The sequence below is a fragment of the Gallinula chloropus genome, assembly GCF_964237585.1.
Source record: "Gallinula chloropus genome assembly, chromosome: Z".
Classification (NCBI taxonomy): domain Eukaryota; kingdom Metazoa; phylum Chordata; class Aves; order Gruiformes; family Rallidae; genus Gallinula; species Gallinula chloropus.
The window spans coordinates 53,346,368-53,362,130 of NC_140089.1; the positions used below are offsets into that span (position 1 = coordinate 53,346,368).

General features: G+C 46.4%; 1 protein-coding gene across 1 annotated transcript in view; it reads right to left on the reverse strand.

Moving 5' to 3' along the window:
• Positions 1-15,763, reverse strand: part of ABCA1 (ATP binding cassette subfamily A member 1) — a gene marked incomplete at both ends in the record, with an annotated part of 77,942 nt that overhangs the window by 10,510 nt on the left and 51,669 nt on the right. The window contains 22 exons of the mRNA XM_084278904.1: positions 374-406; positions 812-906; positions 1,061-1,250; positions 2,336-2,434; positions 2,826-2,950; positions 3,390-3,538; positions 3,874-3,987; positions 4,872-4,920; positions 5,929-6,131; positions 6,658-6,730; positions 7,147-7,367; positions 7,908-8,045; positions 9,040-9,179; positions 9,690-9,821; positions 10,322-10,493; positions 10,931-11,044; positions 11,592-11,796; positions 12,407-12,628; positions 12,972-13,194; positions 13,780-13,956; positions 14,046-14,251; positions 15,393-15,581. Of these exons, the coding sequence (XP_084135030.1) occupies positions 374-406; positions 812-906; positions 1,061-1,250; positions 2,336-2,434; positions 2,826-2,950; positions 3,390-3,538; positions 3,874-3,987; positions 4,872-4,920; positions 5,929-6,131; positions 6,658-6,730; positions 7,147-7,367; positions 7,908-8,045; positions 9,040-9,179; positions 9,690-9,821; positions 10,322-10,493; positions 10,931-11,044; positions 11,592-11,796; positions 12,407-12,628; positions 12,972-13,194; positions 13,780-13,956; positions 14,046-14,251; positions 15,393-15,581 (3,269 nt within the window). The remainder of the gene's footprint in view (positions 1-373; positions 407-811; positions 907-1,060; positions 1,251-2,335; positions 2,435-2,825; positions 2,951-3,389; positions 3,539-3,873; positions 3,988-4,871; positions 4,921-5,928; positions 6,132-6,657; positions 6,731-7,146; positions 7,368-7,907; positions 8,046-9,039; positions 9,180-9,689; positions 9,822-10,321; positions 10,494-10,930; positions 11,045-11,591; positions 11,797-12,406; positions 12,629-12,971; positions 13,195-13,779; positions 13,957-14,045; positions 14,252-15,392; positions 15,582-15,763) is intronic.

Below are 15,763 nucleotides of genomic sequence, written 5' to 3' on the forward strand. Positions count from 1 at the left end.
TTGTTTCTGAGGTTAAATACACCTTATGACTGCTGTTGTGTTTCACAAACAGAGTTATCCTCTGCTGCCAGCACGGGCAGAGCACGTCTCCCTGCTTCTCTTGCTTGGAAGAACAGTGCCTCCCATGACACGGTATCAGTAGGCTGTTCCTGCAAACCTGTTCAATCCAATGCTACTCTACATAAGGCAGGCATACTTTCCAGTGATGCATTCTGGTGTCATCCCTGTTTATCTTTAAACACACTTCCCCTCAACATCTGGCAGTTAAGAGTCTCATTAAAAATCCCTGCAAAGCAGGGTGTGTCTGTTCTGCTTAATACAACGCTCAAGGGGTAGTGGACACATATAAGCTAGAGAAAAGACAGTTACTCACCGGAACTCATTCACCCAGATCTTATTCTTTAAGCTGTAAAGACAGAAAAGAAAGCCATTGTATATATAATACAAGGAAGAAGAGGAGGCACAAGCCTAGCAGCGCTGCAGGCATGTGACCAGGGGAGAGCAACAGCCTCTCACATCTGGCACATGTCCCCCTACTCCTTTTCAGTGTAATCCCTAGGGTTGGTGCCCGGACTTTTCCTGTACTTTGATAACAAGGCTCAGGATACCTCCCCCCCAAACCTGCCACAGCATCACCCGCAGAGCAGAAGGATCATTTGAGCTGTCGATCAGGGCAGTTTGAGGAGCTGAGTGGGTCTGACCCACGGCTGAAGAGTTTAGTCTGCCCAGGCCTGTTTGCCTGATCCCAGCAGCACCCCCCATGCAGCAAACAGCATTTGCTGAGAAGGGACAGGGCACGTTCAACCGCTACCTTTTCGCAATGATCTGCACATAGGTCTTCACTAGGTAGTCCGATATGTTGCGGCCAGTGAGATTCTGGAGGATGTCAGCAGTGTCTTGCTCACGCTTGGTATCACCAGAGAAAACATAGAAACACTCATCAGAAAACACAGATGTCAAGTCAAACGAGCTGTGTGCAGTGCTGCACACAAAAACCACACCCAGCCACTCTGCTCTCCAGGAGCATCCCTCATTGCAGCACCACTGAGCTCCCTCCTACCTGTGGGGGTGGCAGCCCACCTGCACCAGGGGGGCACACAGGCAACATCTTCTTGATCTTCTCATTGCTGCACTCACAAGATGGGGAAGGGTTTTCCATGCTCCAGTTGCCTTTCAAGAAAATGTCCAGGACTGAGTCTGGTACTGAAGCAGTGGTCCATTCCCTCTGCCCCATCGTGCAAGGAGTGTCTCTGTCAGGAAAAAAAGGCAAGGCAAATGCAGTTTTTAAAAACAACTATGATGGCTTTTTGTTTACAAGCCATTTTAGTAATAGACACCACCGTCCTCAGAAGCAGCAGGTTGTTTTTCAAAGGAGCCTGACCTCACTGAGACAAACAGCTCAAAGCAACAGACCAGGCTCTGCAACTCCTAGCAGATTCCACTGCCAAAAAGACTGAGTTTGGCCAACACCGGGCAGTGGTGGACACTCCCCTCTTCTCATTCACTCTACAGCATGAGAGTGCTTTATTTCAGTCAGTCGCAGCATGCCAATGGCCAGAGTTCAATGAAAACCTGGACAATGCTGTTAGTCATATGGCTTTGTTTTAAGTAGTCCTGGAAGGAGCAAAAGTTGGACTCAATGACCTGTAAAGGTCTTTTCCAACTCAAGATATTCTAGGATTCCACGATCACGACACACATTCATTTCTTGGATGATATTTCTGCCTTTGGGGCACCAGAATACAGCTCTTCCCCAAGGCAACATCAGTGGGCAGCCTCCTCCTTATGTGCGGTGAGTGGGGTAACCCACCTCCTGGGTCTATTTTACAGCATACAGCTTCATTTCCAGGACTGGCCAGCAGACAGGGCCCCTTCCCTGCCTCTTCCAGGCTAGAGACAGACTGTCCCAGACTGTGTATACTCCTCTGCATTCACTGCTTCAGTGGCCCCAGGCCATGCAAGCAAGTCAGGGCAGAGGTAGGTCAACGCTAATAGGCTACCCACTCTTTGTGTTCATGGGAATCACTAGATACACAGCAATGACATACAGCAACAGGTCCTTTACTGTTTGGTTCTGAACATGGAAATTTGAGGGAGAGACTACTGTCTCCCTCCCACCTTTATCAGCACAGGCTTGCACTCAAACCCCACTCCCTCACCATGCTGAGGTCCGGTAACTTTCTAAAAGGTCCTAAGCAGAAAAACTGAATTGCAGCTCTTTTGTCTTAATGCTACACATGACTGTCATTCCCTAAAGCCAGCTAAATCCACTGGGTGACCAGAGGCTGGGGCTAGGCTTCCCCTCTTCCTCTTCCCAGCACACAGTTCTACTTACGGGATGGAGTGTCCCTGCATACAGCGTGTCCCAAAACCAGGCTTATTGAGAAGGGCGTCCAAAAGCCTCTGAGTGCCCGCATCTTCTGGAGCATCATTGCTATGGGTACAGCAGAGAAACACTATCAGGTCAGTGGGATAACAGGCAACACAGTAAAAGCAGCAACAGAGCAAGGCTGAGAGTGCAGCAAAAGAGCTGAGGAAAAGGATATGGGTGGAGATTTCCCTTTGACAAATTCTTGGCCTAGGAGCACACGCTACACTCCTGGTCTTTGTACATGGCATTACTAGAGTCACAGCACCACTCAGAAGTGGGTATGGTTCTGCAAGCAGTGAAAGTTGGCATTTAAAGGCCAAAAAAGAAAGTATCAGGAGTCTTATGACAACGTGCTTCTGAGCTAAACAGATTTAAACAAACTCTGTAACTCATGTATGCAGAGAAGAACAGAATTGTAGAATTTAGCACCACTTCTACGGCGCAAGAAACATACCTAATAAAAGTGTACTGCTCATCATACATCCAGGGCTGTAATTCAAGGCTGGGATACTTCCCAAAGGGAGGAACGATCAGGCTGAACATGAGAGCAATACACACAAACACAGCTGGCAGCACAATCTGAAATTGCAAGGAAAAAGCGAGCCCTTTTTAAAACAAGTGTTCCCAGAGGCATCAGGAGCTGTATGTGAGTCATTTAACAGATCAAAACTTTTTTCTACGTTTCCCAGGAAAGTCTTTGCTGTTTACACCAACCCACTGCTAGACACCAATACAAGACTGATCCTGGCAGTCAATCAGGGTGTTCACTTGGGATGCAGAGGACAGCCTGCAAATGCTTCTCTCAAGGCCAAATCTGAACCTCAGCTACACCCTTGCTGTGCAACAATGCTGAAATTACAAGGTTATCACATAATTCCTTTCACTTCACACAGGCCCCCTTGTGCTCTGATGTGCAGGGAAGACCAGTTCTGGCTATACATATTCCCTTGAGGTTTTCTGCCCTCTGAATTGTAACACATGGTCCAGAGCTGACCCTGAACACGTTGGGTGCTCTCACCTGAGCAAAGAAGCCCTTCCGGCTTCTCTTGGCAATAAGTAGCCTCTTCCACAACAGAGCCATGAACTGCTGCTGGGTGAGTTTCCAGCCCTTCATCTGGTAGGATCCTTTCCCATCCATGCCACTGAGAAGGTCCGTCTCTCTGGATTCTGCTAGCAAGAAGAAATGACCCTTATTTAAAAGCTCACAGAGATAGTATCTAGGCATTTCTGTGCTGTAGACATAGGGTGACAGCTGGAGCTGCTACCCTCACTCAAAAACTAAAAAAAAAAGAGTGGTGAGCAGAGATAGCAATAGAAATTTAGATTACTGTATTTTCACCCTTATCTGCCTGAGCCTTGATAGGACAATTGAGCAGACCATGGATACTGCCCTGCTCACTATTCCTAAAGGCAAATAGATCACCTTTTGCAGTCTCATCCTTATGATTTGTAACATGAAAGAGTGTCCATGAGGATAAACCAAGCTTGAACCCCAGCAATACCTGGATCTATGTCTGAATCATTAGGATCAAATGCATCATCTTCTGTAAATGGACGAAGGCAGCTCTGTCTGTCTCCAAACACACGCCTGTTCCTTCTGGCTGGCAATGTCCCATCTGAAAACAATGCAGCTGTGGTTAGCTGAACTGCTTCAGTCAGACTTCAGTTAGTCCCGGAAGAAAGCAAACAAAGCAACAAGGCAAAATAACTTTAATTTTACAGGTCTTCCATTTGCAAACTGAGATCTAGATCTAGATCTAGAAACAAGTAAAATGAAGACTGTCACTTTGCAAGAGTCACGTGCTCTGTACAGTTTAGCTCCTTCCAGCGTGCTGGACTCTTTTTTTTCTTTAAGCATGGACACTGCAGGCTGCTCTCACTAAGAAAATTCTCAGTGTGCACAGGGTTTCAAGTGCAGTTTGCTAGCACCAGCTTACTGGGAAATGCTGGCACAAGGACTTAGCGCAGCTAGCTGCTCTCAAAGTCATTCAGTCCCTTACTGTAGTCTGATCCTGCCAAGAGACCTTCCTGCTCCACAGAGCGGACAACAGCATCAGTCAGGTAACTCACAGTAAACTCAAACACTAGAAATTTCACTATTACAAAATAAACATACTACCACTGAGTCAACACACGTTAAGAGTATATAAAAGCCTGCACAAAGTATACTAGGAACAGCTATTTTAGGTGATTAAAAATATTAGCAAAGCAGGGTTCCAGCTGAGCCTGAAACAGGGCCTGTCACATGCATCACCACATACAGCTGGACATGCTGCCATACACAAAGGTCACCCATATGCCCAAGGCTGGTGACACCAGGACCACCCTTCATTTGAGATACCCACTTGACATTGTATTCCACTGGGAGCTAAACCCTGTGCTGAGAGGGTTCAGCACAGAGCTTGGTCAGCCTTGTGCTTAAACAGCACAAATACCCTTTCATACAGTATCTCCCCCCTCAACGTCCTCTTCAACATTGTAGGACACAACTACCACCTACCTGAGGTTTCTGCATCCACACCGCTATCATCAGCTACTTTCAGGAAGATCTGAAAAGCAATCACAAGTGCCACTGAAAATTAGAAGGGGGGTGATATTTTGTGGACTGCTTCAGGAGACGCCATGAAAGAGCACAAGACGGAGATGCAGCACGAGAAGAGGATACAGGGTTTAGCCCCTGCATGACAAGGAGATGGGACTTTGTGGCTTCTCTCCAGCTTCCAGAAGCCAGCCTGAAACCACATACCAGCCACTCCCCCTTTCCAATGCCTGTTCTTAATGCATGTCACACACACGCTTCAGAAAAAGGTCTAGTTGCTAAACTTGGGGAATCTCAACTTTCTCCTAAATCTGACACTTATCACACTCCTGTTCATGTTTGAATATGCACTGTTGTGGAGCTTGGCCCATGGACTTGCCTAAACAGGAAAAAGCCCATTTTTGAATTGCAGACAGCCGCCAAGGCCTTCACAGCTGTGGTAGGACTGAGAGGGCAACCTCAATAACTGACAGCACCACCATTTTAGTTACACTAGTAATTTTTTTTTTAAAGGGCGTTTGACAAAAACAGGAGATAAAGTGACACTTCTGTGATAAAAGAAAGGGATACTTATCAGTTGGAACAGAGCCACAAGGAACAAAAGCTAAAAACATTCCTGACAAGGGCATATGTCTAAGTGGTTTCTGTAAAGTACAGTCTCCAGTACTGAAATATATGTTTTCAAGTTAAGTGCAGCAGAAAGTATCCCTAAAAATACCTCAAAGGCATTTATACAGTCATTAGAAGCCAAAGTGGGGGCTAACCTTCACAGGACATCTGAGCAACTGACTACAAAGGACCTCTCTGCGCTTGCTTGCACTACATTTCATTTTTTAATACACACCACAAGCACATGCTTAAACAGGGCAGAAGACAATCCATTGATGAGAGGAATGCAAGGCTGCCCAGTCCACAATGAATATTTACAGGAAGAGACAAGAGTCCATCTTGTTCATTTCTGCCATGATTCATTTTGCATAGTTTAAGTCAAAAGAGAATCAGTCTGCAGCTCACTCACCTCCTCCAGGGTGGTTTCAGAGATCCCATAGCTGGAAATGCCAAGATCAGAGAGGCGGTCATCAATTTCATGGAACAGCTCCACAAAAGCTCCCTCTTTAGCAGCCTTGTATGGTAAGACATAGGTTAATTCATGGCCAATGTCTTCCACCAGCCTGGCCTCAGGAACGTGTTTTGTAATGAGATTTGAAATTGCAGAGACATCTAGAAGAACAAAAAGAAAAAGATGATGTTCTGTTGTTACTGCTCATTGTGTGGAAAGACCTCAGCCTGAAAAACCTTGCCTGAAGGAAAGGAGGGAAAATGGGACATCTGTGGAAAGCAGCTCATTTCCACGGAAAATCTGGTTTCTTTTTACATTTAACAGAGGCTTGGACCCAAGCCTGGCTATTCTTCTTATTTTCAGACTTTGGGAGAGATTATGCATGCTACTGGCAGCCCTGCAAGTCATTCATGTAAGTTCACCAGCAAACATTACATATTGCTAACAGGCTTAGCAACTGTATAATCTTTGGTTATTAAATCTCAGGACAGCTTGAACCCAAAAGAGCTTGCTAAAGAAAAGTGTTCTAATATTTATGGATTTAAAAATATGACGTCTCTGTGAATTTAGTAATTGTTACAAGACTGCAACTACACAAGAGGGACAAGGATAAGGCAGTTATCCAAGGTCAAAGACAGGGCAGTGTCAGCACTGGGATGGAATCTTACATTCTTTTCCAAGTCTCACCTATTGTCAGCGTGTCACTTTCATGGTCACTGCCAAGGCCAGCGTCAGAGCTGCTCTGGGAGACACTGTCATCCTGGTCACAAGAGAGAAGACAACCATTGTTTTCTGCTGTTTAACCAAAGAGGGACCCAACAGATGCTACACTCTAGGTAACTCCAACCAGATACTGCAACATGATAAATACTCCACAGAGGAGTCACAAAGTAATGGTGACCTACCACTGCAAAGGGCAGAAATACAAGTAAGATGAGCTTCATCTGTTCTGTATCTCTCCAATGAGCTTTGGACCAGTGGCATTGAAATCAACTACACTGATTTAAGTCCCACACAATAGTTTAACCAGACAATCCGGCATAATTACAACAAAAGCAAGTAATGCTACTTTTGAAGAGTAAGATATTCTACCATGCAAAATCTTAGCTGCTGCTTCCTATAAACCTAAGATTTCATGAAAGAAGAATGAGTACAAACAAGAAGGGTCAGCTGTACCTTTTTCAGATAGGACACTGTGCTGCTGCTGTTTCGGCAGGAGCTGAGAGAGGAATCCACATCCTTCTTGACCAGGGTCAAGTAGTAGCCTGTTCCCAGCTGATTCTTCAGGAATAGAGAAGAGCCAACACAGCAGAGCTTGCCATGCGAAATGATGGCAATCCGGTCCCCCAGGATGTCTGCCTCATCCATGTGGTGCGTGGACAGAATGATAGTGCGGCCTGGAAGAAAGAAAGGAAAACCACTGCTGGTAAGTCAACCGTATCAAGTTCCCAAGCCAAAGCCATAACTGCCTGGATCTTGCCATGAAACTGGATGAGAGGTTGGTGCCAGAAGTCCAGGCTCCTTTGAACAAGGCTAGCAGTACTGAAAATATTCACAACTGTTGCTGCAGCTTTACTTTCCCCACTCCCCACAGGGTCCTGTCATGCTTAACAAAGGCAGGTTAATTTCATGTCAGCAAGGCTGGCTGCACAGTGCAGAACAGGGCACTGCTGCATGCTGGAAGTGAATTTCTGACTTTAACTGCCCCCACAACCCAGTGAGGAACTTTGTTCATGAGCTCTTGCATTAATAGAATGAGAAAGGAGTACAGAGGAGAGATCAGAACATCCTCATCCTGCATGTTCTTTGTTCCTTCCTCAGTGCAGACAACAAAAGATTTGCAAAGACATGTAACTATTTTGGGAACAGTCATGATTCTGATTTTTCTTTTGCTTTTCATGGCACATTTGTTAAAAGTAGAGAAAAAGACCACATACCTTGCCGATACTTCAGGAGCAATTCCCATATCCCTCTGCGAGAATAAGGATCTACCCCAGCTGTAGGCTCATCCAGAATGACAACTTTGGAGCCCCCAACAAAGGCTAAGGCAACTGAGAGCTTCCTTTGCATGCCACCTGACAAGCACAAGAAAGAGGTGTTCAGCCCGAGGCAGAGATGCAGGGAACAGCAGTAGCTGTGGCACAGTGGATAATCAGCTCTCCAAGAAAAAGCAGAATTGCATACTGAGAAGACCAAGCACTGCTACTGTTCCAGGCCTTCAGGGTCCCATCACCTTCAGGACAGGGGATAATTCACCTGGGTGGTCTTCCCTCACTGTAGTCCAACTTTCCTCCTATTGCAGGAAACCACAGCTTGTGAGCCCATCCATAAGTGAATCATACTATCTCAAAATCAAGAGCAGCTAGTTGCCAGCTTAAAGGCCTGACCATAATTAAGGATCTGGAGCACAGGTCTTCAGAGCTTGAGCTGTAGGAATAGGTCCCCAAGAAATACACCTCATGTAGAAGTGTGCCAGAGGCAGGAGCAGCAAGAAATTATATTATACTCTTCAAGACTAAGGCCAACCTGGGGCCATCTGCTTTCTTTTCCCAAGGTCAAATGTGCAGTCTGTGCTGGTAGCTCAGTCAGGAACAAAGAAGTCTTGGTCCCTCAACTAAATAAAGAGGAAGGTCACTCTAGGATACCAAGTGAAGAAGTGGAAGTCAGCATAAGAAACACACATACGGTTCACAAAGAGCAGGAACTTGGAGATTATGGTCTGAGCCACTCTCATCTAAACCCATAAAATCCAAACATTAGTAAGGATTTGGAGAACACATATCACATGCAGCTGGGCTACGTTGTGATGAAAACAGGTACAAAATACTCAGAGAAAGTGAGTGACTTGTTACGGTCATTAGATAGCATAAACCAGCGCAAGTTAAGTTTACTAAGATATACTGATAAGGTAATTAATAAATAACAGAATTCCTTAAGCACTTAATTGTGTGGTAGTCTACAATTAACTGGAGGATGCAACCAAGGTCCGTGATGTAGCCTTTGTGAAACCCAACAGTGTCTTTCTGGGTTTGAGGAAGCAGCGATGAACGTAAAAGCAGCTGAACCTACCGGAGAGTTTGCTTGTCCTGGCTTTCAGTTTGTGAGGCAAACCGACATCCATTGCCATCTGCTCCATCTCCTCTTTCACCTTCTTTTCTGGCAGCCCTTTGAGCCGAGCGTAGAACCAGATGTGCTCCTCCACAGTCAGCCTAGGGAACAGGAGCAGGCTCAGGCACAGTGGACAGCACCATGCTGGGATTCATCCCTTGGATTAGCATGACAGCAAGCATGTATGTTTGCCTGGGAAAATACCTTTTAAGGTCAAGGTTTTAGGAAGGAACTACAAACTAGGAGTGCTCAGCTTGGGCCCGATTCCAGAGTATGGATATTCAGCATCAATGTAAATAATGCTCCTGTAAGGCTGACAGAGTACCCCAAACATTCCAGACCAATAGGAACTAGGGACACGTTTGGCCTCGTTAAGTGCAATGGTGTAGATTTCTTTCAAAAGAGAGGCAGAGGATGTGAGCCTAGGCTAGTGCTGACAACTCAGAGATGTGTACAAACACGCTATGAAATGGAAGGGCCACCCCACTGTCTCACACCATGCCCACAGGGAAGTACAGGACTGTCCCAGCTGAAAGCAGGCTACAGTCTCCTGAACAACCCGTTATGTCTACTGGGTAACAGCAGCCCTGCATCTCACTGACGCTACTTACAAGTCAAACAGCACGTTATGTTGCGGACAGACGCCCAGGTTCTGCCTGATGGTGCTGAGCTCAGAGCGGATATCTTTGCCCAGTATGAAGGCTGTACCCGAGGTTGGAGGGAACAAGCCAGTCAAGATGGACCTGAAGGACAAACACAACAGATAAGCAAGCTCCAGCACCAGGAAGTAGGCTGCCACTGGTCAGGATGGATAAAGAGTGGGTGGAAACTCTGGGGAACTCCCATATCAGAAAAGCAGTCTGAGAAACATCTCACTAATGGATTAAAAACAAAAAAAAAACCAACCCCAACACCAAAACATGTAACAGCTTTAATGGTTTTAACAGTGATCAAAGCACACCCACATGACTGCTTGAAGGAAATATTTTCTTCCCTCTAAAAGCTTCTCATCCTTTCAGTCCCAGCTTCTCCCCTTACACTGGTTAAGTCAGAGTCACAAATGGCATTTCTAAAAAATGCTGCCAACAGGTTCATTCAGCACAGTGTGTACCTGAACTACCTCCAGTTTTAGTCTGCACTGGCTTGCAGGTTGCAGTTGTACAGCCCCCTATACCACACTGGCAGAAAACACAGTATTTAGAGTCACTTCTCCCACTGTCTTAAAACATTATTTTGTTCTTACATGGTAGTGGTTTTCCCCGCTCCATTGTGACCCAGGAAGGAGGTGATTTGTCCTTCGTAGAAGTTCAGTGTGAGACCATCTACAGCAACTTTCTTGCCATCACGATAAACCTTAACCAGGTTCTGGATGGAAACACCAAGGCTCAGATGCATGGGTTCTTCCTCCTTGCAGACTGGAAGAACACATAGAAAAGTAGATGCTTTAACAGCAACCACGTGGGAGTTCTAACAAACATCACATTCCCCCAAATCTGTGGAGATGCAAGGAGAAATGAGCTATAAGAACTGGCCACATTTCTTCCTCAGGGACAGAAACCTGACACAGAAGTTGTACTTTAGCTCTTTTCTATCGGGCTCATCAAGGAGCTGGGTATCTCCAGTGTCAGCAAGGTTGGCAAAAATGGAAGGAATTGCTAACTTCATGAGGCTGGAGTACCCACCTGCACTCAAGTGGGCAAAGTACCTTAGGTTTATCTGGATATACCCAATCTGTGATAAAGGGATGACCAACTTCACCTTAGCTATGCCAGTTCTGCTGCCCTAGGACTCTCCTTTCCAAAAGGCCGACCCTAACACTTCACTGCAGAAAGGCTCTGTGTCCCACACGTACCTTCCGAAGGTCCCTTCTGGTCAGAATGAGAGTGCTGTCTGTCCTGTGGTTCCTCACCAAACCAGTAGGACTTTGTGAAAGGAAAGTACCAGGGCCTGGGAATGCCGTACTGGCCTAAAGAGAAAAGCATTATGTGAGCTTGGCTGCATCAATCCCTTTTCATACATTAACTTTCAGGATGAGAAGGGAAGTACTGCACCTCCAGTCAAACTTTAGGTTAGGCAGGACTAAGAATAGATCTTTCATGATGAAGGCTCTGACAGGCTTTGGGGGTAAGATACATCTCTTTCCCCAAATCTCACTTTAGGGTTAAAAGCCCTGTGCTGAAAGGTGCTGAGCAGCCACATGCTGCGCTGATATTCTTGACTCCTACACTGCAGCAGGGTCTGTAGACTGAGCAGTTCAGAGGAGGCTGAAGTGCAGCAAAGCTTCTGGGACTAGCTCAGCCATTGCCACAATGGGGAGCAGCCTGTGTGCCTGGCAAGAGACACTGCTATCAGCAGCAGCAACCTTACTGTGATGCTGCTCTGTGGTTTTCCTCCATGACCTTTCAGCAGCTCTGCTTAAAAATGGGTCAGATTTGCACCTTGACAAATAAGTAGTGTGAGAGCATCAATTTAAAAGTGTTGAGACATGATCACTCCTCAGAAGCAGGCCTCACCTGGGAAGACGGATTCAATGTACCAGGTCATGACCCCATATAGGAAGGTGTCGAACAACATCATGACAGCAGACGTTGTGATGCTAAAGCCATCTTCTTCCAGTGGGCTTTCAAAGAAGTTGTCCCACTGAACACCAACTCCCTGCTCCTCAAACAGTGCAAAGTACTCACAACCAAAGCCAAAGGCTACAGGAGACAGCAGGCTCTGCAAATGGGAGACGTGAACATGCATTCAGTTTTTTACAACTACTCTGCAACTGGACAACTCAGCTCTAGCACAAAGCTAAAGGACTTGGTCCTGAAGCTTTATAGGAAAAGTCAAATCTCCAAGAAGCATGGCTGTATTTGCAGAGAGGGAACAGCTGACAGCCTTGGTTCGAACAAGCAAGGCCTGAAGTCTGCTGGATGACCACGCAGAATTGTTTCTTTCCTTATTTTCTTTCCCTTGCCATTTGTGAGTGAAGATATCACTAAAAGCCACTCTCCCCAGACAAGTAAAAAGTGCTGGGCAACAAGAAAGCAGCTGCTTACTTCAGCCCCTGTATCTGGTGGTACAGCATCACAGCTTACAGAGATCAAGGTAGCTTAGTCTGACTGAATTACTTCTACTACCAAATCCAATAAAACCCTCCCAAGCAGCCCCTTAGCAGGTTCAGTCAACCTCTTTGACAAGCCCAGACCAAATCACCTCTTAGACTGGAACACTGTTACCCCACTGCCACCTCCACCCTTCGTAATCAAGTGTTCAGCTAGACAGCTGCTGAGTGCCATACTGGTGGAGGCGCAAGACGCAGGACAGTTCCCTTGAGACTCACCGCAAAGATCTTGAGTGAGAAGCTGATATGGTCCTGCCAGGCAACACACAGCACATAAGGCAGGTACAGAGTGAAATAGACAATGCCCCCACAGGCAGCTGCCAGGTTGGCCCTGGAGAACAGGGTGCTGATGAGGAAGCACTGGAGGATGGTCACAACACCGAAGATCGAGAGGAAAACAAACACCACACTAGGGTCGCTGTAAGGCAGTAGATTCCCCATCTGGCAGGAAAACAACATGTGCATCAGTCTTTGAAAAGGATCTCCAAGGTGGCCCTAGTACAAGCAGGCCTGCAGAGCTCAGGGGAGGTTGGGTTTGCTGCAATTTGCACAACCACCTTCCCAGAAGTGGGGAAGTACCAGAGGCACCTTTTCAAGCGCAGTAAATTTACTACAACCCCTACAGCTGTTTTTAGCTACTCAGCCCCAAAACTCTGGTCTCAAATTGCTGCTGGCCAACCCACAATCACTAACTCTTCCCCAGTGTCCCAGCACAGACTACTGCTTAGCAGGCTCTCAAGGCTCTAGATTCTGCCACAGCCTCAGACTAAACCAGTCAACTCACCTTAAGGATGAGAACCAGCAGGCCTGCACTCATCAGGAGAGGGATGAGGCTGCTAATGAACCAGCTTAGCCAAAGAATGCCATTGTCAAGTCCCATAATCCGCATTGTCTCCTTCAGACGAGCTTCCTTCTCATACACAATGCCCTTAATTATCACAGCGACTGAGTAGATCCAGGCTAGAGTCATGAAAAGAGGCATGGAGCGGCTCATGACACGAAGAAATCTGAGGAGGAGGAAGAAAGAAGCCAGAAGAACAGAGTAAGAAACATCAGTGACACTTCAGGTACCATTCAAGGGCTAGGAGAGCATGACAATGGCTTCACTGCACACAAAGCAACCCATGTGCACAGCATGACACAGTATCAGTGTCCCACCATGAGGTCAGACTGATAGGTCTAGAGCACATCACCACCCTGTAATGACAGCTAGAGTTGCAACTGTTGCTTAGAGGAAAATCAGGTATGGAGACCTCCCTTTCCTGGGGACTGCTTTCAGCTGTCCTCTTTTCCTTCTCCCAAGGCCAAGTCTCTCCTTTTTTCCCCAGTGCTCTTTTTCCCTGTATTGAGTTTAGGGATACAGGCACATCTCAGAGATGCACTCTATATGAAACTCCTGTTCAGACAGTCCTTCTCCTGGGAACAACACAAGTCATCAGATTTTCTAAAACCTAAGAAAGGGATTAGAAGCACTAAGGAGATTGCTTTTTCACTGGTACTAGGGACATAAACCATGTCTGAGGAGCAACAAGATCCCATGCTTCCCAAGCCACAATACTCCTGGGAGCCACCAAAGCGGACAGCATACATACATGTCATCCACGTAACACGGATAGGGCATCTGCTGCACATAGACTCCGGTCTTTTTCTCTGTGCCTGTTTGCACCCTGATGATAGCCTGTTCCACCACATCCTGAAGGTAGGCAAAGCCTCCCCAAACATAGCGCATGTCCTCAAAGGGATCAGCACGAGGACCAGGATCCCAGTACCTGCACCGAGGGAACAAGACCTTTCCATTAGAAATCCTCATCACCGCACCCTCCATAAGACATTGTGCACAAGCTGGTGTAAGACTGACCCATCCTTGATCTTGTTGGTTCTTTCCACATTATCAATGTCCATACGTATCTTGTATTTCACGTGTTGAGGGAGCTCTATGCTGTTAGGAGCTATTTCAGTGAAGACTATGCCAGCCCAGAACCTCCTTTCATCCAGAAGCTCCAATGACTTGTTTATGAGACGGACTTCTGTGGCCACAGGCTCCAGTTTGTCCAGGTTGACACACTAGACAGGGACAGATTTAAAAGCATTTATGGTACAAATTACCAAACCAGAGGGAGAAATTAAAAAGGAGAACTCTGCAATGCTATGTCCAAGAAAAGGCTGCAGCACTGGACTACTTCGCAGTGGTTCATGGTAGCCCAGCCAACTTTCTAGAGATGTCATTTTTTTCCTACTTGATGGTCACCTGCCAGTCAAACATATACCACTGAGAAATAACCCCAGCAGAGCTATTTTCTGGACAAGAGATTAGGTAGCATTGGAATACTAGCTACAGGACCTCATACAAGCATTGATTTCCATAGATGGTCCTATTTCTTTTATTACCAATAAACTGTGTCTGATTGAAAGCTTCTAAAAATCACTGGAGCAAGAAATTCCCTGGCAGGCCAAGGTCTGTTTCTGTTTCCGCCCATCTGCCAAGATGGCCAAGTAACAAGTAGAACAAACTTCATTATTCACTAGATCTTCCTTGGCTTAAAGCTCCTGCTTAGCTTTCCTGCAGTCTCCTGCTAAAGCCTCAGATTGCAGTCATAGAATCACAGAATCACTTAGGCTGGAAGAGACCTTTACGATCATTGACTCCAACCACAGCCTAACCCTGCTTAGTCCACCTCTAGATCACATCCTCAAGCACATCTACATGCCTTTTAAATCCCTTTTAAATCCCTCCAGGGATGGTGACTCCATGGCAGCCTGTTCCAGTACTTGACTACCCTTTCAGTAAAGGAATTCTTCCTGATATGGAACCTAAATCTCCCCTGGTGCAATCTGAAAGCATTTCCTTTTATCCTATCACTTGTTACCTGACAGAAGAGATCGACCCCCACCTATCTACACCCTCCTTGCAGGCCGTTGTAGAGAGTAATATGGTCTCCCCTCAGCCCCCTTTTCTTAAAAGCCTCAAGCAATGGCCAAAGCAAGAGCTTCAAGAGCAAGGCCTCAAGTTAGGTTCCTATATCTGTATTTAGGGACTTGACCAAACAGTATTTTCTAACATGCTATGCACTCAGCCCCACTAAAGCCTGGCCGTTTACTGAAAACAGATTGAGGAACGTCCCCTTCTGGGAACACCCCACTGCACACATGGGGATTCAAGCTGCTGCCGTCCCCCAGCTCCTTGCCCACACTCGCAGGATCTCACCTCCATGAAGCGGGAGATGGTCTGGATAGCCCGATCCGTCTCATTGAAGGCATCCACCCAGGTATACACCGAGTCATTCGCTGTCTCAAAGTCTTCTGGGCGGTTTGACAGGAAACGGGCAACGTCCTCCACTGTCCAGTTGGAAGCCGGCAAGTGCAGGTCCCAGAGTGCTTTGCCTTTCAGTAGTGTCTGCAGATAATTTGTTTTCAAAGGAGAAACAGGTACTGAGAATTAATGTTACATCTCCTCTCTCATCACAAAAACGAGTACTACTGGGGAAAACATCTTTTAAGAAGGTTTTAAAGGCTGAATGAACTGCGGCTGTTCAGCCTTGAGAAAAGAAGACTGAGAGGGGATCTGACCAATGTTTA